Here is a 22,783-nt window from a genome sequence, read left to right as displayed (position 1 = left end):
AGGAGGTGGATGAGGCTGTTCTATAACAAACAGACAGAGCCAAAACACAAGACCTGATAGTAATGAGGGCCGTTAACTACCCAGAGATCTGTTGGAAAAATAATATGGCAAAACATGAAATTTCCGATAAGTTCTTGGAATGTATCAGGGACAAATTTTTGATTTCAGAAAGTGGAGGAAGTAACCGGGGGAGAGACATCTGAGACTTGAATCTGACCAACCGAGAGGAATTGGTTGCGAATTTCAAGGTGGAAAGCACTTTGGATAACAGTGACTATGAAATGATAAATTTCATGATTCTAAGCAAAGGAAGGAATGAGAGAAGCAGAATACAGACAGTAGCAGACTTCAATAAACTCAGAGAACTGGCAGGTAAGGTCCTATGCAAGAAAATCTAAGGGATAAAGGAGTTCAAGAGAATAGGCAGTTTCCCAAGGACACAATATTAAAGGCACAACTTGAAAGGAAGAACAGTAAGAGGCCAATATGGCTCTAACAGGAGCTCTTTAATGACCTGAAAATCAAAAAGGAATTCCACAAAAAGTGGAAACAGGGCCGAATTGCTAAGGAGGCATATAAAGGAATAGCACATGCATGTAGGGACAAAATCAGAAAAGCTAAGGCACAAAATGGCAAGGTACGTAAAAGGCAATAAGAAGAGGTTCTTTAAATACATTAGGAGCAGGAGAAAGATGAAGGAAAGTGCAGGTCCACTGCTTAGCAGGGAAAGAGAGCTAATAACTGAGGACATCAAGAAGGCTGAGATGTTTAATGCCTATTTGGCTTGAGTCTTCACTAAAAAGGTTAATGATGACCAGATACTCAACAGAATTAATATTAACAAGGGGAAGGAACACATGCCAAAATAGAGAAAGAACAGATTAAAGACTATTTAGATAAATTAGGTGTATTCAAGTTGGCAGGGCCTTATGAAGTTCATCCTATGGTACCGGCTGAAGCAATGTTGGAACTATTAGCAACTATACACAAGAACTCATGGAGGACAGATGAAGTCCTAGAGGACTGGAGAAGGGCAAACATAGTACCTGTAGCATTAAAAAGGGGAACAAAGAGGACCCGGAGAATTATAGACCTGTCAGCCTAACTTCAATACCTGGAGAGATACTGGAAACAATCATTTGTAAGTACCTAGATCAATGGTTCTCAACCTATTTACCATTGTGGGCTGCATATGCAGCTCTGTGCGTTATGTGAGCCTCATCCACACAATATATATATATATTCTACCTGCAAATCTACAAAAAAATAATGTTTAGTATTTACAGTGAAACCCTGCTATAAAATGACCTTTGGGGTCCAAAAAATTCCATCGCGCTAAATGCAGGGTCGCGGTATAGTGGGGTTTCAAATCAGTCAGGTTTTCAATGGTCCCCAAAGCGGTGCATTGAGATGCACCGCCTAGTGCTCCTGGTGCCTAATGCCCAGCAGGGGAGATGAGCTGCGGCCCCCCACCTGCCAGGGACAGAGAACTCCGGGGCTGCGGGCACCGGTGCTCTCTGTCCCCGGCAGGTGCGGGGCCGCGGCTTCCCTCCGGCTACAAGAGGAGCTGCGGCTCCCTGCCTGCCGGGGACAGAGAACTCTGGGGCTGCGGGTGCTGGTGCTCTCCATCCCCAGCAGGTGCGGGGCCACGGCTTCTCTCCCGCTTCAAGAGGAGCCACAGCTCCCCGCCTGCCGGGGACAGAGGGCACTGGTGCCTGCAGCCTCTGAGAAGCCAGAGAGAAGCTCGGGCCCCACGCCTGCTGGGGACAGAGCACCGGCGCCAGCAGCCTTGGAATTCTCTGTCCCCAGCAGGTGTGGGGCTGCAGCTTCTCTCCCCTGCCATCGTGTTGGGGACCATTGGTACAGTACCATACTGTATTATACTGTACCTTAAAGGGGAGCAAACCTGTGATCGCGTTATATGTGATTTCGCGTTACGGCGGGGCACGTTATGGCGGGGTTTGACTGTATTATATAGCAGTAATATGATTCAAAACAATATAGCACCTTTCATTTCAACACCGGCAAATGTTTACCACAAGCATTTTAAATTAGCAAAGTCAGTCAAAACATTACCTGTTAAAATGAATGAGTCTATTGTAAGGGTGGCATGGCGTATTGCCATCCTCACTTCTGCGCTGCTGTTGGTAATGCGGCTGGGTGGTGGTGTGGCCTGGAGAGCACAGCTGTGGAGCCTGCCTGCCAAGAGGGGATGCCCCCCCCCCCCCCCAGGGACGGCCCCTGTGCACCCAGCTTCCCTGTGCATCCATCTCCCCATGAACCCAGGGACTGTCCCCCAGCCCCTCTCCAGACTCCTTCCCCCAGCCAGGGAATTCCCCCAATCACGTAACCCCACTGGGACTGTCCCCCCAGCATCCAGACCCCCCCAACACTGGGCCGGCACATGTGCCTGTCCTGCAGAGATCGGGAGCCCTGACCAGGGCAGAACACCCCCCTCCCAGGGACTGCCCCTACAGCATCCAGTCCCCAACCCTGGAACTTCTCCCCATGCACTCAGGACCCCCCCTCCCCCCAAAGACTGCCCCCCAGCACTCAACGCCCCCTCCAGGAGTTTGCCCCAGTTTCCAGCCTCCCATCCAACCCCTTTGCATTTTGCTGTGATGCTGGGAGCATCTTTCCCAGACCTGAAGAAGAACTGTGTATGGCTCAAAAGCTTGTCTCTCTCACCAACAGAAGTTGGTTGACCCAATAAAAGATATTACCGTATATACTCGATCATAAGCCGGTTCATTTATAAGCCGACCTCCCCAAGATGCATAAGTAAAAATGGAAAATTTGTATAACCCATTCACAAGCCGACCCTGTAATTCAGGGGTCAGCAAACTTTGTTTACCTCGAGTGTCTGCAGGCACAGAGGTAAACCTAAGTAAACAACGTGTCCCGGTGCGGCAGCTGCTTACCCTGATGGGCCGGGACAGCAATTGGTGGGGAAATTTTTTTGGGAGGGATAAGCTGGGAGTCAGGGGAGTAACCCCTGGGACCACCCCTCACATGACCCCACCCTTAGACCAGGACCCCCACACTCTCCCCATCCCACCTTATCTGGGGAGGGCCAGGCAAGGATGTCTCTGACCTGGCTGGAGCTGCTCTGGCAGGCTGGGCAGCATGGCCGCAGCCTGCTCCGGTGGGTCAGACTGGGTGGCACGGACCAGGGGCGGCTCTGCCAGTGCCGCGAGGGCGGCAGGCAGGCTGCCCTCGGTGGCTTGCCTGCGGAGGGTCCGCTGGTCCCATGGCTTCGGTGAAGGCAGCCTGAGGCAATCTGCCTGCCGTGCTTGGGGCGGCAAAATCCCTAGAGCCGCCCCTGGCACGGACACAGCATGTTCCAGCGGGCTGGGCCAGGCAGCGTGACAGCCCTGGAGCTGCAGCTGCTTCGGAGGCTTGGGGGAGAGCAGCGCTGCCAGAAGTGGAGAGACTCTGGCCCCGCCTCTTCCCTTCTGGCTCTGCTGGCTGTGCTGCCTCTCCTTGCTCCCTCTGTTGGGGGGAGGGGCTGTGTCCCACCTCTCCCTCTCTATACCCATTCACATGTCGACCCCCTTCTCTGGTGCTTCCCTTTTTCACTAAAAAAAATTTGAATGAGTATATACAGTACCTCGCCCATCTTACCCTTTTGGTAGGCATGTTTGAAAATGTTCATCTACTTAAATAGTATCACCATAACATGCTAGAACATCTGGCCTTCAAATCAAACTACCCTCACATGTGTGGCAGCTAGGAGAGAGTTATTGCTATGTAGCATTAGTAGGCAGAGAGCTCACTGTGCTTCTGTATCAGGGAACAGTCACTCTCACAGCACTGAGTTTAGATTTAATGAGCTTTTTGTCTTGGCACCACTTCTATATGACTACTTGGACTTGAAAAGAGCATGAATAACTTATTCACAGCTGTGATTCACAGAATGCTCACTTGAATTTTCTTAACAAATGGTTAGCTTTTATTTAAACATAGAAAGGACAAGAAAGAACATGTGAGTGATGTAAATTATAATTCTTTTAATTAGAGAAAGCTGCAACAATCTATCACCTTTTGCCTCTTTCCAGTAGAAACACAGAAACTACCTAGTTAGCATATATGTATTGACAGTGATATAATTAACGCTTCATTAACTGCAAAATTCACATTTAACACAATAATTCACATGGACTGAATGCCATTTGTTTAAAACTATTTGTATCTGTAACCTCTTTACTTATGGGAACACGAGGCAAAGGAAAAGGCATAAAATTCGGGACATAAGTTTCTCCATTTGCAATAAAATCTTAAGTTACAATGTCATGTTAAGGAATAACAAAACATCAGATTTTTTCCAAATGCATGTGTTTGTTGTTTCTTGGGGGTTTTGTGGGTTTTTTTTTTTTTTTGGTGCTTATGCAGAAAAGAGCTCAAATAAACCTGGGTAAAGATCAAGGACTTTGACACAAAAGTAAGATAATCAGTACTTGGCAGGATCTAGTCCTTAAATTAGAATCGTGTGGGATCTCAAATGATATCAGAACAAACATCGAACAGACGTAATAGATTTTCAAAAGTATATTTCACCTTTGGGCCAAGACAAAGCATAGAAAATTTCAGCCCCACAGGGAAATTTTAACAGGTATTAACGAGTAAAAACAGGGATTTATAATGGAGTTATAAGGTTAATTATTGCATTTCCTGCTACTGAAGTATATTAGAGTCTGTTACAACTCCTGATCTACAGCTATGCAATGACAGATAAGGAGTCTGTATCTTGTAGTATGGACAAAAGTGTAGTTTGTTGAGTTCATAGAATTGGGGCCCTTCTCCTACTCCCAGTTGAAGTCATTGTTTTTAGAAATAAATACGTTCTGGCTACAAGGAGCAGAAATAAGGTGTGATCTATCAATACTTTCTGTAAACACAGTAAATTCACACTGTACGTAGTTTGTAGTTCAAAATGGATATAATTTGGATCCCCAGAATCCAACAGCAAGCTCTGTCAAGATTTTTTAGTAATGTGAAAAAAAAGGGAAGGCTTCCAAAATGACGTTGCCTTTTTTCAATGTCACATCAAAAGATATATGAGGGCTTCAGATGCAGCCAATATTTCTCTGTAGAAATCAGAAGAAAATAAATTTGTGATAGTGCAAAAGGTACTTAAAAGTATGGGAAGCAAGCAAGGCAAGGATCATGCGCAAATGAGGAAGTTACACATGTTCTTCTTTTAAAAAAAGGGATCCCAGTTTGAAAAGTAGAGAGAGAGAAATTAAAACCCTGACTGATGACGACGAAGCAGCAGCTAATTCTTGGTAGCTTTAACTTACTATTTTTTTGCCTTACTAACCTTTTATGGGTTGCAGCCTCCAGTTCAAAGATATCAAAGTCCCAGTATTCTTCATTTTCCATTGCTTGTGCTATCCGTGGTGGGATGTCATTAAGGGAGATAGGGGAGATCAAACTGCCAGGAACCTGATGAGTTTCTGTTAAGGAATATATTTGGGAAATACAATTAATTTACTGCAATACTTTTACTAAACACTGTGGCTTCTCTTCTCTGCAAAACCTTAAACTTCCTTAGCAATTCCTCTGCTGCTGTTTGTAATGCAGTAGAAAATTGTGTATAAATAAAAAAATAAAAAGTCCTTGGAACATTTGATCAAAACATTTACTATGTTTCTTAAATCTGTTAGATCATAATTTTTTGCTTCCCAAAAACCGCAAAGAGAAAACTTACGTTTTGCTGACAATATGTATTCATTTCCTGATAATCTTCGTAAGCCATCCTGTTAAATAAAAATTGATAATCAAAAAAGTTCTCATGTACTCTCTATTCCAAATGTTAAGTACTCTATAAGTTATCTAACACGGCACTAACTAATAGTGCAATGATTCTGCATAAGCTTGACTAGTCTTGTTTCATCCTTAGAAGCTATCTTATCTTACTTTGTCTGTCTTTGCTTATATCCAAATGTTTTAGATATGCCCATAGAAATACTTCATCTTCTCGGTAGATCATAATGGAACGGAGATAGCAAGATGCAGGTCACAAAATTAACTAGGTTCTATCTGAGCAGTAATTTCTTAAGCCTCATATTGTGGTTTCAGACAATATGCCCACAGCAAGAACTCTGCTTCCATCTTTGTATGTGCTATCTGGACCTTGGGCCTGGATGTGTCCACTCACTCCCTGTAAAGCAAGTGGGCGAACAGTATCAGGGAATAGGTGGAGTGCTGGCTCAACCCACCTCTCCTGGTAGCCCAGTACAATGGCTCTTGTGACTTGCTGCTAGTTCAGGCCAGCAACATCTTACTGTGGGCAAGGAGAAAGCGGGAAGGAAATGTGCCTCAGAGATATATACCTGAGAGTCAGTGCTTCCCTGGTTTAATTCTGGGCTAGTGCCTAAAGGCACAATCTTGCCCATAGTGGTTAAAATAAACACAATTATGTATTTGATACTTACCCTTAAACTCATCAGTTTAACAATATTGCACCAATTCCTGCTTGCTTCACAGATGCAAGCAGGATTTAGCCCAACATCTTTTAGACGCAGTGAATTAATGTTGGCCCTGTATGTATAAACTAGTTGTTAAAAAAATCCCTTTATAAACACACCTTTCTAACTTACTAATAACATTATATGCCTAGTGTACAACAGAAGCAAATCTGGATGCCATATCTGACCTGTGTAATGTCTGCACTTATAAGAATTATTACATCTAGTTTCTATTTTAAGATTTGTAAGTAAATTAGTCTGGAGTTTTGTGACTTATGGGGAAGGCTGTCCTGCTGTTAAAGCAAGTTAAACATTTCTTCAATAGCACTGCTGTGACACAAATATTCAAGACACCAGACTCAGTGTGTCCTCGAGAATAAAGGACTAGATTTTGTTACAGTTAGATACTAGATCCGATTACAGCTGGCAAATCTATGTTCTGATTCTCAATGCCCTTCCCATATTGAGTTTAATAAAACTCAAATAATAATAGCCTACATGACACACAGAGACACTCCTGTACATGAGATCATCATCATGATGTTCCTATTACACCTCTAGTGTTTAGGGAAGTGACGAAGCTCCTCCACTCCTATCTGTTTCTGGCAAGTTTTTCAGTGGTTCCCCAGCTGTGTCCTGGGTTTTTCAGCTCAGCTTCCACAGCTCTTCGCCATGCTGTTTTTGGGCGGCCTCATTTTTGCTTGCCTTCAGGTGTCCATCTTATTGCTACTCTGGCGATGGAATCAGTTTCCATCTGAATCACATGACTGATCCATCTCCAATGCCTCCTGGCAATGATGGTGCTCAGATCCTCTTGGCTGCATTGTGTCAATAGATCTTGGTTTGAGATTGTTCTGAGCCAAAAGATACGGAGGATTTTTCTGAGGCAGGTTGTATGGAATGAAGACAGTTCGGCCATGTCATACTTTCTCATTCCCCAGCATTCTGCACTATGAAGTAGTGTTAGAAGTACGCAGCTCTGATAAATCTTGAGTTTTGTTTTGGTATTGTATTTTGATGATTTGCAGACTGTGTTTAAACTCCTGAAGGTGTTCCTGGCTTTACTGATTTTGTTTCGGATGCCCTGGCTTGTTACACCACCCTGGCTGATGGTCTGCCCAAGTATGTGAATGTTTCTACATGAGTGAGAACATAATCCTCTATCCGGACTGGTGATGGTGAGGCAAGTTTAAAGGTTATGATATCTGTCTTATTGTGGTTGGTTTTCAGACCAATTTGCTGGCTGAACGTGTTGAGTTGAGTTGTTTTTTCTTGTATATTGTGTTGGGTACGTGATAGGAGAGCGAAGTCCAGGTCTTCAAGGGATGAGAAGAGTGTCCATTTAATGCCTCTTGACATGTCTTCTGTTGTACGCCACATTACTCAGTCGATGACCATGCTGAAGAGGATTGCAGCTATGACACACCCCTGACATACTCCTGTTTTGGCTTCAAAACTGAGCTCACTGTGATCAACACTGCATGTAAAGTTGAAATAGAAGCTTTTGATGACATTTATTATATGGAATGGAATTCCATATGCCTGCAGAATGTGCCATAGGCTGGTCCTGTGAATGCTATCAAAAGCCTTCTCAAAGTCTATGAAATTTATGTAGAGTTGCCGTTGCCATTCTAAGCACTGTTCTATTATGTTGAGTAGAGTGAAGATTTGATCTGTGCATCCACGTCTTTTCCAAAAACCAGCTTGCTCTTTTCTGAGAACACTATCAACTGCCTTAAATTTACACTGGACTATGATCTTACACAATACTTTGCTTGGCACAGATAAAGGTGTGATACCACGCCAGTTATTACAATCACCAAGAGTTTCTTTCTTGGGTATCTTCACTATAACCCCATTGGTCCACCCATCTGGCACTTTTTTCCTTTCCCAGACTGATGTAAATAGAGAGTCCAGGATAGATGCTGCTAATTTAAGATTTACCCTGAACAATTCTGCATTCTAGTTATCCTTGCCTGGAGCTTTCCCATTTTTTAAGAATTTGATGGCTTGAATGATCTCTTCCTTAGCTGAGGTGTCTGTGTTGATATCAAGATCTTCTGCCTCCTGGACGTTTGCTTCCTCTTTAGATGGCTCCCTGTTCAGCAATTCTTTGGAGTGCTCTGTCCAGCGCATTTCTTGTTCTTTTTCAGTTGTTAGTAGGTGGCCTTGTTTGTTCGTGATGAGAGTGTTTGTTGGTGTCTGCCATTTACCACTGAGAAGCCACGTCATTTCGTAGACGGTTCCTTGATCACCACGAGCAGTGCATCCTCTGCTTGTGCTGCCAGATTACCAATATAATGCCGTTTGTACATGAGATGGATTAATTTAATTCAATTTTCAACTGATCCTTTGCTGAATAAATGTTTCTTGTAGATCATTTTAAAAATAAATATAGACGATACATTAATCCTCTGAGACATCCCTTCTCTGACTCTCCCTTTGCTTTGTAAAAGTTTTTGCTCTATATCCAGTGAGGATTTTGTATATTATGGTACCCTAACTTTCTGTGAATCCTTATGCCATGTGATTATGGACTGACGTTCGGGGTTGTGTGGGATCAGAACACACGTTTACAGAGGTTGGTTCAGATGGAATGAAGTGAGCAATGAATTACTGATTTGTGCCAATTTAAAGAGTAGATCATAGAATCATAGAAGATTAGGGCTGCAAGAGACCTCAGGAGGTCACCTAGTCCAACCCCCCTGCTCAAAGCAGGACCAAGATGCAAAGGCCACTCAAGCTGTAGGTAAAGTAGACAACTGCCTCGGCGAGGCAGATTTTTGGGAGAAACAATTTTCCATGGGGCTGCAGACTGGTCTACAGTGGTATGAAGTGCAGAGTGCGCTAATGGGTGGTGCTTTAATGTCCCATATAGATCCTGCTGGCACGTGCTACACTGATGTAGTCTGTTCAGGTCAGGCAGGCTGCAGGGGAGCTGGGCTTGGAGAGGCCTCTGTGCGTGTGCCCTGCAGGAGAGCCAGGCTTGCTGGTGGGAAGCAACAGTGGGAGCAGCCTCCTATCTCATTGGGCTTGGCAGGGAAGATGCAGGGTTGGCTGGGCACTAGCCAACTGGCCCTGACAGGGAGTGAGAGCGAACTGGGGGGCACCCTGCCTCCTAACTTCCTGCAGGCAGCCAGAACCCCTTCCCTACCTCCCTCACAACCCCCCCCAGACTCCTGCAGGCATCCACACCCACCCTCTGCCTCCCACAGAAGCCTGCCCACCTCCACCTCCTGCACAATCTCCCCTGCCTCACATGCGTGCATCATATGATGCAGTTTGGGCTCCCAACCTATGCACAGAACTTTAATACGTATACTTGAGTATTCCATTAAAAAAAAATAATCTAGGTGCCTGATCCTCCTTTCACTTGTAACAATGTAAAAATCGGGAGTGAATCCATTTAAATCAATGGAGTTCCACTGAAGCTACACTGATGTAAACTAGAGTAAATGCAAGGAGAATCCAGGCCCCAGCATTTATGTCAGCAATCATTTGCCATCATATGTACTCACTGTCATTAATCCTCCAACAAGATCACTTGTATGTGGATCTTCATCTTTTGTCCCAAGTTGCGGAGAGTATAACTCAGTGGTCCTTAGGATCTCCAACACTCGATCTAAAGCTTCTGCAACAGGCATGGGACTGCTTTCTTGTGCAGCATTGATAATATTTATTACCTAGGTTAATATAAGAAACTCTTGAAACTTATAAGCGATTGAAGAAAAGAGAGATTCTCAGTGACTAATATGAGAAGTTATCGCTATTAAACATAGCAGTATTTAATTCAGATTGTGTAGAACTACTGTGAAACCTCTAGGGGATCAATAGTGAAACACTGAAGTCTTTTACTGACTGTGGGAGCAGGATCGAGGCTTTAAAGAGGCTATTCTTATTAGGCAACTTCCTATCTTAAGACACTCGCCCAAAGTATCTCCAAACAGACTCAGTACAATCCCCTACTACCTGTATCAGAAGGTCACTTTATTAAGCAACTGATATTTGTTGGTCTCTTGAATGATTTCTTCAGATACATTACAACACAGGCACTGACTCTGTGGGTGCTCCAGGGCTTGAACGCCCACAGAAAAAAAATAGTGGGTGCTCGGCGCCAATCAGCTGTTTGGGGGCTGGGGAAGGAGCTGGGGGAGGGCAGAGAGCAGCACGCGACAGGCAGGTGGGGACCTCAGGGAGGGGTTGGAGCGGAGGTGGGAAGAGCGATAGTGGGGCCGCTGGAGAGGGAGCAGAGCCAAGGCAGGAAGAGGCAGATTGAGGGCAGGGTCTCGGGAGAAGGGGTGGAGTGGGGGCAGGACCTCAGGGCAGAGCACCCCTAGGGAAAAATAAAAGTCAGCCCCTATGCATTACAATGAATATGTATGAAGGGGAAATCCAGTCCCTTCCTTTGCATGGGCAGAGTGCCTCCAGGCAACAGAACCAGTGTGATTGTGCTAAAGAGGGGGCTGAATGCGGAGAGCGATGCAGATGGTGCACACTCCTGTGTGGCAGATGGAAGGGACAGGCAGGGACAGTATTGGGGGCGAGGGTGGATTGGGAACAGAGCTGTTGCCACTTCCTGGATCCTTCCAGTCACTCACTGTGGGAGATGGGAGAAAGGGAAGACGTGGTGTAAGGGCCAGCATAAGCTTCTACAGCCATTGCATGTGGCCCAGCTACTCAGCTCAGATGCTGTGCAGAGGGTTTCTGCCAGAGAATTTCAGAAAAAAATCCAGGTAAATTCCGATTGTCTGACTTCATGAACACTAACAGTGGTGCACTACCTTGGTGATGGGTGCTTCAATAGTCATGGAATGTATCCTGGCCATGGAGGAGTGTCGCCTCTGTGAACTGCCTGTGCAAAAAACAAAGCAAAATTAGCACTCTGATTAAAAATGACAATGCATGACATCCAGAGTTAGCCAAGAATTCCTCGTTTGGCATGACCTTCAGGACCATCTATAACAGTAGGCATATGCACACTTGTCCTGCTATGTTGATAAGGATGCCCACATAGATGCACGCTGAATCACCAACAACATAGAACAGAGATAAGCAGCCACAATGGCCTGGCAACATAGTTGCTGTTTTTATATTTTAAATGGTTTATAAAATGTTCAGCCACAAGCGCCTATATATGTTATCTCTAGGGGGGAGAAGAGGGGCATGTAATACTACAAGGGTGTAAGACATGACAAGACACAATGAGTCAGATCATCAGCTGGTGTACATCAGTGTAGGTTCTTTGAACTTTATTCATCGATGATGAGCTATGCCAACTGAGGTTCTGACCTATAACAACCGATGTCATTAATCAGGGACTGGAAATCTTTTGTGTCAATTAGTAATTTTTGGCAGCAAAGACCAAACTAGGCTACTTCCTGTTCTGTAACCTAGTAAGATGTGGCTACTTCTGTGCTATTCTGTATGCTGATGCTGAGCACATCGTCAGCATCAGAATCCAGGCTATTTTTGTAGCAATGGTCAAAGTCTGGTGAAAATTAGAAGTAAATCTGTTACTTCAAATTTTCACCAGACTTTGACCATTACCTGGAATGTACTGATACATGTTTTAACAGAAGCTTTATAAACACCAGCAAAACCCTGCAGTATGTGAACTACCTACTAAGGGGAAGGGTGATATGCCATGATGAAGTGTAACTCCCTGATGGAGGACACAAAATAGTGCAAATGAAACAAACAAAAACTAAGAAGAAATTGAACTTTGACTTTAATGGGAAGAGTAGATAGGGAAACTACAACAAACCCCAATACTTGTGGGGGGTCCAGAATCTGCTATCTTTACTAATGAAGAAGAGTAACTTACTTTGTGAGTAGCTCTATTGAATTCTATGGGATTACTCATGACAGTAAGTGCTACCCAATGTTAGTAAGGGTAGCAGAATACAGCCTTTCATTTTTAAAGTTTTCCAAAAAAACAGGATAAAGAATATTGCTCAGAGGCAAAACACATGGGGTAGTTGCATAAATATGAAATATTCATGTCTGGAGGGTTTTTAAAAGCCATATGAAAAATATATAAACATCCACTTATCTAACATACCATCACTTCCTCGTGAGGTTGTGGATCTGACATCAAGCGATCCTTTCCTCCTATCTTTGTGTCGGCAAGTCTGAATATCTGTAGAGACATCAGTGTTATACAATGACTGCAACAAAGGCTCTTCCCAGATTATATATTAAAGGAAACTAAACATAGGTAAAAGCTTGATAGCAGCGGAGCAATGTGGATAATGCTACAGTTGGTTGGGAAACAGCTTCTTAGAACTGTATTCACATTGGCCTTGCCATGGATGCTCCCACGTCATACTCTTTGGATGCTGCTCTTGCCTCAAGCAAAGACACAAGAGTAAATGGTCTTTATGTAGAGGATCTTTGGGTATGTCTACACTACCCGCTGGATTGGCGGGTAGTGATTGATCTAGCGGAGACTGATTTATCGCATCTAGTCTAGACACGATAAATCAACCCCTGAGCCCTCTCCCGTTGACTCCTGTACTCCAGCACTGCGAGAGGAAGGAGCAGCAGTCGACTCACCGCGGTGAAGACACCATGGTAAGTCGATCTAAGTACATCGACTTCAGCTACGTCATTCACATAGCTGAAGCTGTGTAACTTAGATGGATCTCCCCCCCTAGTGTAGACTAGGGCTAAGAGCATTTAGAGTCCTCTCTCAACCCACGGCATTGGTGCAGAGTGGCGGTTCAGTCACAGCACTGCCAGTAATAGCGATGTACAGGTCAGAGGGGCCCCTGAACACCCCTTATGGATCTACAGAGACAAGGTGGGTGAGGTAATATGTTCTACTGGACCAACTTCTGTTGCTGAGAGAGACAAACTTTCGAGCTACACAGAGCTCTTCCTCAGATCCTATGGGTCTACGCAGTGATGAAGCCGCTGACCACTTCCCTGTCCCACCCTACCAACCCCTCAAACTCTGGGTGGAGTCTGCGTTGTCTTTGAGGCTACCCCCTGCACTAGATGTGTTCAGAGCCGGAGGCAGACAGCATTTGGCTCTAAGGCAAGATAGAAACTTCAGTAGACAAGAGTTCTCTGTTGTCTGAATATTTCACAAGTTAGAAAATCACCATTAAATGGCTTCATGCAAGAGCTGTTGGACGGTACAATTAATAATAATATTTAGTAAGCCAACCTTGACATATGTATAGACATTATCTACTTAATCCTCAGAACAGCCTATGAGAGGGAGTCTGTTCTCCCTGTTTTACAGATGGGGGAACTGAAAGGCAGATATAGTGACTTAAGTCAATAGGGCAATTTCTGAGCTCACTTAGGCCCACGCAGTCCCATTACATGTGGTTAATTAGCACAGAAAGTGGTTACACAAGGATAACAGAGGACAGAGTTTGGCCCATTGCTTGTTTTTTAGTTTTAATTGACTCATACCATATAAGTGTTTGTCAATGAGCTGAGATTGCCTAAGGCAGGGGATGGGGGCATTACTACTGAGTACAACAAGAAGGAGCAGACAGAGAGTTGCAGCCTAGGATGCTAAGGGTATGGCTACACTTGCACATGTACAGCCTGTGAGTTAAACGGTGTTTATGTTTTTTTGATAAATAGCCCCCAAAACGGTGCTTTGAAACGGCATTTCCGCATCTGGAGTTCACAACAAAACAAGAGAGGATGCTTCCATTAAAAGGATTATGGGGCGTTTCTGGAGGTCAATCAGTGTGTAATAATGTTACTCCCCATTTACACTGGCGCCACAGCACAGCAGAAGTGGGGCAATAAACTTTATTCCTCTTGGGGAGGTGGAGTACCAGCAGCGCTGTAGCCGCGGAGACACAGCGCTGTACGTGCCTTGCCAGTGTGGACGGGGAGTGAGGTACAGTGCTGTGGTGGCTTTATTGTGCTGTAACTTGCAAGTGTAGCCAAGGCCTAAGTGTGGGTGTACATACTCCTTCATCCCTTCAAAGGAACTAGTTTAGGGTGGGAAGATCAAAAGGGGAACGAATTATGAGCAGAGCCCAAGGGCTTAGCAGAGAGGAGAGGAGGAACAAAGGTTTTATTTTAAGTTCTCTAAAATGCCAACACTGGAGGGGCAAATCCCAGCACTGATGGGGTATGTGTGTCTTAAGACCACCAGGCAGGAGAGAGTAGAGTTAGATAGCAAAATCCATGGTTGCTCCTTGTACAGAACTCCCTGGAATGCTAGGGTATTGCTTTCTTCTGATTCACTCCCTAAGCTACCTCATTGTCCCCCCATACCCTCCAATGGAAGATGGCTTCCACCAGAGGCACATGAGGAATGTGGGTTTGATTCCTCTGCTTTTCTGTTTGTAACAGAAGGCGGAATAGCATAACTTGGTCCCACACACCACCTGCTTCAGGTGGGAAGGAGCCTAGAGGCACGCTTGCTATACGAGACCCCTTGTTAAAATGTACTGTTGTCTCCTGCAGCACTGGCCCCAGATCCTGAAGTGGCACTACTGGAAGCTGTAATGTTTGGGGCAAATCCTGCTAGAATACGTCAGTATTTTTTTTTTAAGGGAGGAGGCAGTTATCTGGGTTTAAATTTAAATTAAATAAAAAACCAACTGGGAATTTCCTAATCATAATTGTTCAGAATATAAACAGATTGATTTGGGGTTGAAACCACCCTGTAAACTCTGGAACTCTAAGGCCCATAGAAGGCAAGGCGAGTTTAACCATGAACTTCAATGGGAGCAGGACCAAGCCCTAAATTATGTGCATTCATCATCGTATCCATCCACTTGCAATACCCCAACGTAGCAAAAGCAACAGATTTTCAATATAGCAGCAAAAGGTGCATGCCATGAATTATATGAGCCATGATGTAAATTCCATCTAGATGGTGTCCTTGACATTTCTAATCTAGTCATAGAGATTGCATCAACTACACTACCTACGACTAGAATGTGAAATAGAGCCAAATGTGGTACCCACTCATGGTTCTAACACAGACACATTACATTTTCAAGGTTTGTTTGATTTATGTCACTTCTGAAACAAATTTGCCTGGCATAGATAACTTGCATTTATTTTGTCTCCCCCAGGAATACCATCTTATTGCTATCAAAATATTATTGTTTTCACTGCGCTGTGTAACCCGCGTTTGAGTCTGATCTTAGTGACCTATCTAATCTTTTCCTGCATACATCCCATACTTCTTGTTACAAAAATGAAATAACGTACCCGTCTGAGATTCAGCCTGAACACGTTCACATATTCTTTCTGCCTACAAATCAATATAAGAAATCCAGTTAATCAATTTCCTGATCAGACTGTGATATTTTCTGCTTAAACTAAAATGGACTAATCACCTTTTTTCTTACCTTATTGTTGTCATTGCACAGTCTACTAATTGACACATAGTGTCTAATCTTTCTGTAGGCAAAAAACAATGTGTTATTGTTGTTCTGATTCCCAGCTCTGATTCACATCTAGCTGCATTTTAAATTTACAAGATCCATACTAGCAATAAATCCATCCAGGACAAATTCTACTCTGTGGGGGCCTGGAACCAATGCAGTGCAGCTGCACTGGAGGGCAGCAGGGAGGAAGGGTGGGATGTATGTGCTGTATAGCCATACTATGTGGGCTCATTCTCTGCTGCTGCTGGGGGAAGTTTAGGTATAAGGTATGGCTGGTGCATCTGCAATGATGTAGGTCCAGAGAGACAGACTACAGGGTTTAGGGGCAGAGCAGTCACCTAGACTAGTACCATCCTAAATGCCTCCGGATTGCCATGACACTCAGTGTGCCAGCTGCGTTTGCTTTGTACTCAGGTAATGTACACAGGAGTAGAGGTCCATCTCCTCTGCTTTGTGTTACAAGCTGCCAGATGCTTTTGCTCCACTGATGGAGAATAGAGAGTATGAATTACTACTAAGGGATGCCAGCAATTTAAAACATCTCACTTCTTCTGCCTATAAAAAGTGGAGTTTCCCCTGCTCATTTAATTAACCTATAATGTTTGTTGGATAGGAAAGAAGTTGCATACAACCTTTCCTTCATGGTAAGATAGATCAGCCTGAGAAACAGGGGCGGCTCTATGTTTTTTGCCGCCCCAAGCATGGCAGTCAGGCAGCCTTCGGCGGCGTTTCTGCGGGAGGTCCGCCGGTCACGCAGATTCGGCAGCGGTTCTGCGAGTGGTCTGCCGGTCCCGTGCGTTACTCGTACCCGCTGCCGAATTGCCGCCAAAACCGCGGGACCGGTGGAACTTCCGCAGAAACGCTCTGCCACCCTCACAGCGACCAGTAGGCTGCCCCCCACGGCTTGCCACCCCAGGCACGTGCTTGCTGCACTGGTGCCTGGAGCCTCCCCTGCTGAGAAGGAAGGGACATACAAAAGTGGAGGTTCCTGGAGGAAAGTGTATTCTTATATCATCAGGCCCATATTATTTTAATAACTCTGCATGTTTTCCACTGGCATCATCTGGGAAGAAGCATCACAACTAGCACGTGATGATAATCAGTGGAGGAACTGGACTGCCTGATGCTTCAGTGGGATAGGAGGAACTAAGGTGTAAGGTAAGGTGCATGTTTAGAAAATTCTCAGCGAGTTTAGGGACAGCTACAATATATGCCAGCCGGTCCCCCTTTCCTTACTGAAATTGCATAGGGGGACTTAACATCAAAGTTCTAATAATCAGAATTTACTATTCTGCTCTAAACATCCCAGTCAATAGCTGACTGGAAATGCTGGGAAAATGGGAATTTTGCCTGAGTAAGGAATTTTAGCTCCCTTTGGGTGAAGATCACCTGGGATGTAAGTGTAAAGGACCTACACAGATCAAGTAGCTGCACCAGAGAACCAGTCTGTATACCAGCTTGCATAGGCCAGCATGGATGGAGATGATGGGAGGGAACATAGGCTCTAGATTCATGTGGCTCCCTCCAGTGGCCTCAACACAAGGCATAATGGAGCACTCACCACTTTAGCCCACAGGCTGGAATAATAGCCATAGGGGAGCTTGGCCCAAACCCTGGCTCTGCATTAGGGGTTGGATTTCACTTCCCTTGCATACAGTGCTATTAGCTGAGCATTATGTGAGTCAAGTGGATTCTACCCTAAGGACTTAAGTGTGGATCAGTCCCACTACAGGCTCCCAGCTCTGTAGGGATGGATTTCACTTAGAAAGCAATAGAGACTGATGCAAGGCCTACTGAAGCCAGTGGGAGTCTCTGACTTCATTGAGCATTGTATCAGACCTCAAATACATATTAACTTTTGCACTTACCCTCCCTGTCCGATGACAGGTATTATCTTCACATTTTGTTGTATGCTATCTCCATTTTTCTTTTTGGTGTAATACATTCCTTGCCATTCCTGCAAGAGTAGTTCAAGGGTAATTACATTCAATTAAGTAATCAACAAATCTAAGGCTAATTTCTACAAATTCCTCTTCATTTATTACTGCCAAGAGAGTCAGGAAAAAATAAAAAAAATCTAAATTTGATATATTTTCATTTTAATCTTCTTTGCAATCCCAGACCTAGACATTCATTCTTAGGGGTCTTAGAAGCAATGCACGTGTCAGAGAAACGTGGACTCAGAAAGAGGAAATATGAAAGAAGAGGAATTGAAGATGCATCTAGGGCTGTGGATTCTCACTCCACTTATAAGCATATCATTCTTTTAGGTCATTGGAAAAATTATCAACCTCTCCAGAAAACGCAGGCAGCCACTCCGTCTGCCCCAATATGTTATTTATAGAAAGAAATTTAAGAATTTAAACTCCAAAATAATTTCACACAATTTTGAAGCTGAATTTCAGAGACAGAAAACATGAGAAACGTTTTGTATATATAATAGCACACTGACCAGCCAATTGGGGAGCATTGGTTGATGGGCTCCAGCGGACTCCAACTCTGGGGGGGTTGAAACATGTCTACTTCTTGGTCTCTGAAGTTAGCTCTGTAGTTATAATAGATCCACACTCTTGGGTTTCAGGCTATCGGGTGAGTAGAGTTTGTAAGAAAACTTGTTTTTTTTTCTGCCAAACATTTCAACTTTGTCAACAATCCAAAAAATGGAATGATTTTTTTTTTAAATAGTCAAAATTTTCTATGGAAGGCAGAAACTTCTAGTGAAGGTTGCAGTTAATTGAAAACCAAATTTTCTGTCAAAAAATAGCTTAGATGTAAAATTTTTGGTCAGCCCTGGATGTAATTTTCAGAAACTGACTATTTCCATTCCTGTTTTAAACCTATACACCTCTACCGCGATATAACACGACCCGATATAACACAAATTCGGATATAATGCGGTAAAGCAGCGCTCCGGGGGAGCAAGGCTGCGCATTCCAGTGGATCAAAGCAAGTTTGATATAACGCAGTTTCACCTATAATGCGGTAAGATTTTTTGGCTCCTCAGGACAGCATTATATCAGGGAAGAGGTGTATTTTTAAAGGACATCCTGTTAAAAAAAAATCTTTTTTTATTCATTGATTCTAAAGCCAGAAGAGACCATTATCTGATCTTCTGTATAATAGTTGGCAGATTTCACCCAGTTACTCCTATTATTATTTTCATATATCTAACTCAACAACTTCTGCTTAAAGCAGAGGCTGTTCCATGTATTGGGGAATAGAAAAAACTCCACAAGTGAGGCTGGCACAAACAGATGTTGTAGATCCCATATTTTTCCAGTAGAATTCTTTTTCTCTCTCTATAGCTTTCTTCAGTCTTCTCCCACAACCTCCTCCTCATTCTGTCTGCTTTCTGTTCCACTGTTCACCTGACTTCTCTCCCACGCGCCTCCTTTTGTTCTTTTCTCCATAGCATAATGCAAAGCCAATAACATTCAGTATGAAGGAGTCTGTAGACCCATGATATTTGAGTGGATTCAAAGTCATGCCCACAAGTTTGTCCATCGTAGCATAAATTTAAAGAAAAAAAAAGAGTCTGGAAAATCTGGGTCCAAGAGCTTCCAACGATGAACAAGTTGACTGCTTACTGTATATGGGTGTCATCCAAAGCCCATTGAAGTTACAAGGAGTCTTTTAATTGATCAGGTTTTCTATGCACATGTGTAGCCATGTGCACATACACATAGTACAGAATAAGGTATATACACACCTACATTTATCCTTATATTGTAGAGAAACCAACAGACAGATGGGCCAAGACTGCACAAGCATAACTGAGGGTAGAATTTGCCCTACATTCTAATGTAATTTGCACTGGGGAAGGAGAACCAACAAGCAAAGAATCCAGCATTCGTAAGGACTGTATAATGCCAAGCCGTGGGGGAGAGGAAGGAAAGGAATAATAAAAAAAATAAAAACCCTGAAAGGTTTTTCCATGTGTCAGTCTGAGAAAAGAACTGTGCACAACAAACTGGGAAGCAAGCATAATATCTTCTCCCAAATGTTGCATGAGGAATATAAATGAGGACTAAGCAAACATTACACAGTTCTATGCTCTTGGAATTAAAATGATACATAGCAATAGTTCCCTGACAACCAGGATAAGGGAGAGATGAGTAATCAATCTCTAAACCCAGATAATAAGGTCAGAATATGCATAAAAGGATGAAGTCATAATGCACAGATTGAATAATTCTAGAGCTGCAAGTGCCTTCCCATCATGTCAGGATAGAAGCAGTCACTAATGGATTTTGCTTCACATTCAATAGGCAAAATTCACAGTTGTAAAAAAAAAACAAAAGAAAACAAACAAGAAAACCTTGAAAGGCAACATGTGGAGAAGGGTCAGAACAATTCAGTTCTGGTCTAAACCAAACACCAACCATTATGTAAAGTTCTTACAAGGATATTACATAAACATATTTTAAGAACTCCGTATGCTTTCTCCAAGAACCTCTGTCGGCCAGCTAAACAGAGAATATGTACCTCTCGACACATGCCTTCAACTGAGCTCATCCTTATGAGTGAATTACTGTCCTAGAAATATGGTGCCACAGTCACTTCAGCATGGCCTAATGTTCTGGTGTTAAATAAAGACTAAGAATGTCTGGTGTAAGTAGAAAAGAAAGAATCAATAACATCCTTGATATAATAATCTAATGCTCTAATGCTACCTTCGGAAGGCAATGCTTCATTATCCATCATCCCATGGATTCATATATACAGTAAGACACCAAAGCTCATTGTAAACACCAATGTCGAGCACAAAATCTTCCATAATGTAATCTGAGTCCAGGGAAGGGCCACTGAGTTTGGTTCATTTTTCGTATAAAATTGCACACAGTGTGCACCCTTACAAACTACTCACTTGCCTTAGATAACTAAAGAACTTTCCCTATAGTGTGCAGGATTTATATTCCTCTGCGGTGTAACTCCCAAGCAGTGAGAAAGATTGGGAGCCTTGTCTGAATTATCAACAGGTATTTCATAAGGGTTGGTCTACATTACCGCTTAAGTCAATGTAACTTATGTCGCTCAGGGATGTGAAAAAGACATCCCCCCTGAGCAACGTAAGTTACACCAAACTAAGTGCTGTCTGCACTGACATTATGTTGGTGGGAGACACTCTCACTGTGGTGTATATTTGTCCTCATTTTATGAAAAGTGAAAACTATCTCAAATAAAGATTTTTTTTGTCCCAGATCATAGGGATTAGATTCAGCAAAACTTCTAGTCAGATGTGATCAGCTAGTTCACATTTCACCTCAGTGGATCTAATTTGATTCATTCAACGAGTTAAGAATATGCAAGGGGTGTGTCTTAATTTCTTAAATTAGAACAGAAGGAAAATGCCTTGTGGTAGTGCTGGTCTCTTGTGAGTACAGCCAGCACACATTAACCAAAGACATCTTTTTGCTTGGCTCTACAATATTCTTCCTGATCTCTGTATACTACATGGATTATCCAAGTCCATTCGCTAAAACAGTCCCTTGCTTTATTGTGTAAAATGCCAATTAAATGCTCTTTGAAGATGCTAAACTTAGCCACAGATTAATGTTTCTCAACACAGGAGTTAAAATACTACAGGTGTGGATGAACAGGCATAGATCCATCTTGGATCCCACTGTACAACTAGAAACATTTCCCCCAAATCCTTAGCGCAGCTCTGTGAGAAATTCTGGTTTGTTACTATGTTTGTTATGATACTACGTAGTCTCAAACTGGGAAGGGTTAGTCTCATCACGAGATAAGAACTACTACTATGTGCCGGATGATCAGAAAACATCACAACACAGTTTTTTGTCTGGGCTAGAGAAATTGCTTGGTATATTATAAGCTGGTGTAATCAAGTCACAGTGCCCACATAGTTGGTTGCTAACTGGAAGCAGTCTTTTTTCATATGTAAAAAGAAATCACAAACATGGAGGGAGACAGATAAGTCAAATCAGATTTATCTTGACACAACCAAAATTTTTTGGAGAATGTTATTCCTTCCAGAGGCAAGTTAGTTGCAAATTTATACTGAATTGTTCCAGGAGAAACACTTTCAAAGTATTGTGATCTTTCAAATGTTGAACCACACAGTAAAATTGCATCTGCGAATGTTTCATGGAAGAACTCCTTTTGTGATAATAGGTAAAATTCTACATTTTTATAATCTATGTAGATTACAAAATGTTAAGTGTCCCAATGGAAAATAAGAAGACATATGAAACAAACACAGATCTACATCGAGGAGAGTTTAAGACCTTCCAGGAATGTAGGGTTTAAAGTTTAATATCTCACTAATATTCACAGGAGGGTGTCCTGAAATCAGAATACTAAAACACGAAAATCTTGACAGCTCCATACTTAGAGGAAAAATATTACTCAGAATTAGTGTTTTTTTTAAACACACCATGAGTAGTCTAAAAATACATTTCTGTTAAGAGACATTTTTGTTATTACATTAAAAATAACTGAAAATGTGATAATTGGATATAGTGAATACTAGACGCTGTAGTCATGAGGCCCAATAGAACTAACTGGTCTGTATTCTTAACTCAATGAACACCACATAATGGTATCAGACCTGTACCATGTGTCTTTATTTGGATGCACCTTCACAGAGGCAACAGAAAACTGTGAAGCACCATCATTTTAGCCCTTGGATGTCTCTTGGATCTGTTCCAGCACTCCAGTCAATATCCAGACACGAGTTCCATCTGCACAGAGACACATCATTGCCTTTCTAGACGAATACTCATGTTACTACCTTGATATACACAGTGTGACTAATCACATCTTTGGCTACGTCTACACTGCACGATTATTTCGAAGTAGTTTAAACCGATATTACGAAACCGATGTTATAAAATCGGTTTTGCGCGTCCACAATGCGATCACAAAATCGATTGCTTGTGTCCATGGTCCAAGGCTACCATCGATTTCAGGAGC

The 22,783-nt window shown here is 43.1% G+C and overlaps 1 protein-coding gene across 1 annotated transcript in view; it reads right to left on the bottom strand.

The window, feature by feature from the left end:
• PDE8A (phosphodiesterase 8A) overlaps positions 1-22,783 on the bottom strand; it is a 193,869-nt gene that overhangs the window by 18,972 nt on the left and 152,114 nt on the right. Inside the window, exons 9-16 of the mRNA XM_032790623.2 lie at positions 17,716-17,804; positions 15,809-15,860; positions 15,669-15,711; positions 12,532-12,609; positions 11,252-11,322; positions 9,989-10,153; positions 5,711-5,759; positions 5,321-5,456 (exon numbers count right to left, since the gene is read on the bottom strand). Of these exons, the coding sequence (XP_032646514.1) occupies positions 5,321-5,456; positions 5,711-5,759; positions 9,989-10,153; positions 11,252-11,322; positions 12,532-12,609; positions 15,669-15,711; positions 15,809-15,860; positions 17,716-17,804 (683 nt within the window). The remainder of the gene's footprint in view (positions 1-5,320; positions 5,457-5,710; positions 5,760-9,988; positions 10,154-11,251; positions 11,323-12,531; positions 12,610-15,668; positions 15,712-15,808; positions 15,861-17,715; positions 17,805-22,783) is intronic.

Source organism: Chelonoidis abingdonii, chromosome 9 (assembly GCF_003597395.2).
Source record: "Chelonoidis abingdonii isolate Lonesome George chromosome 9, CheloAbing_2.0, whole genome shotgun sequence".
NCBI classification, from domain to species: Eukaryota; Metazoa; Chordata; order Testudines; family Testudinidae; genus Chelonoidis; species Chelonoidis abingdonii.
Note: the sequence above shows the minus strand (reverse complement) of the source record. Positions and strands in the feature narration are given on the sequence as shown.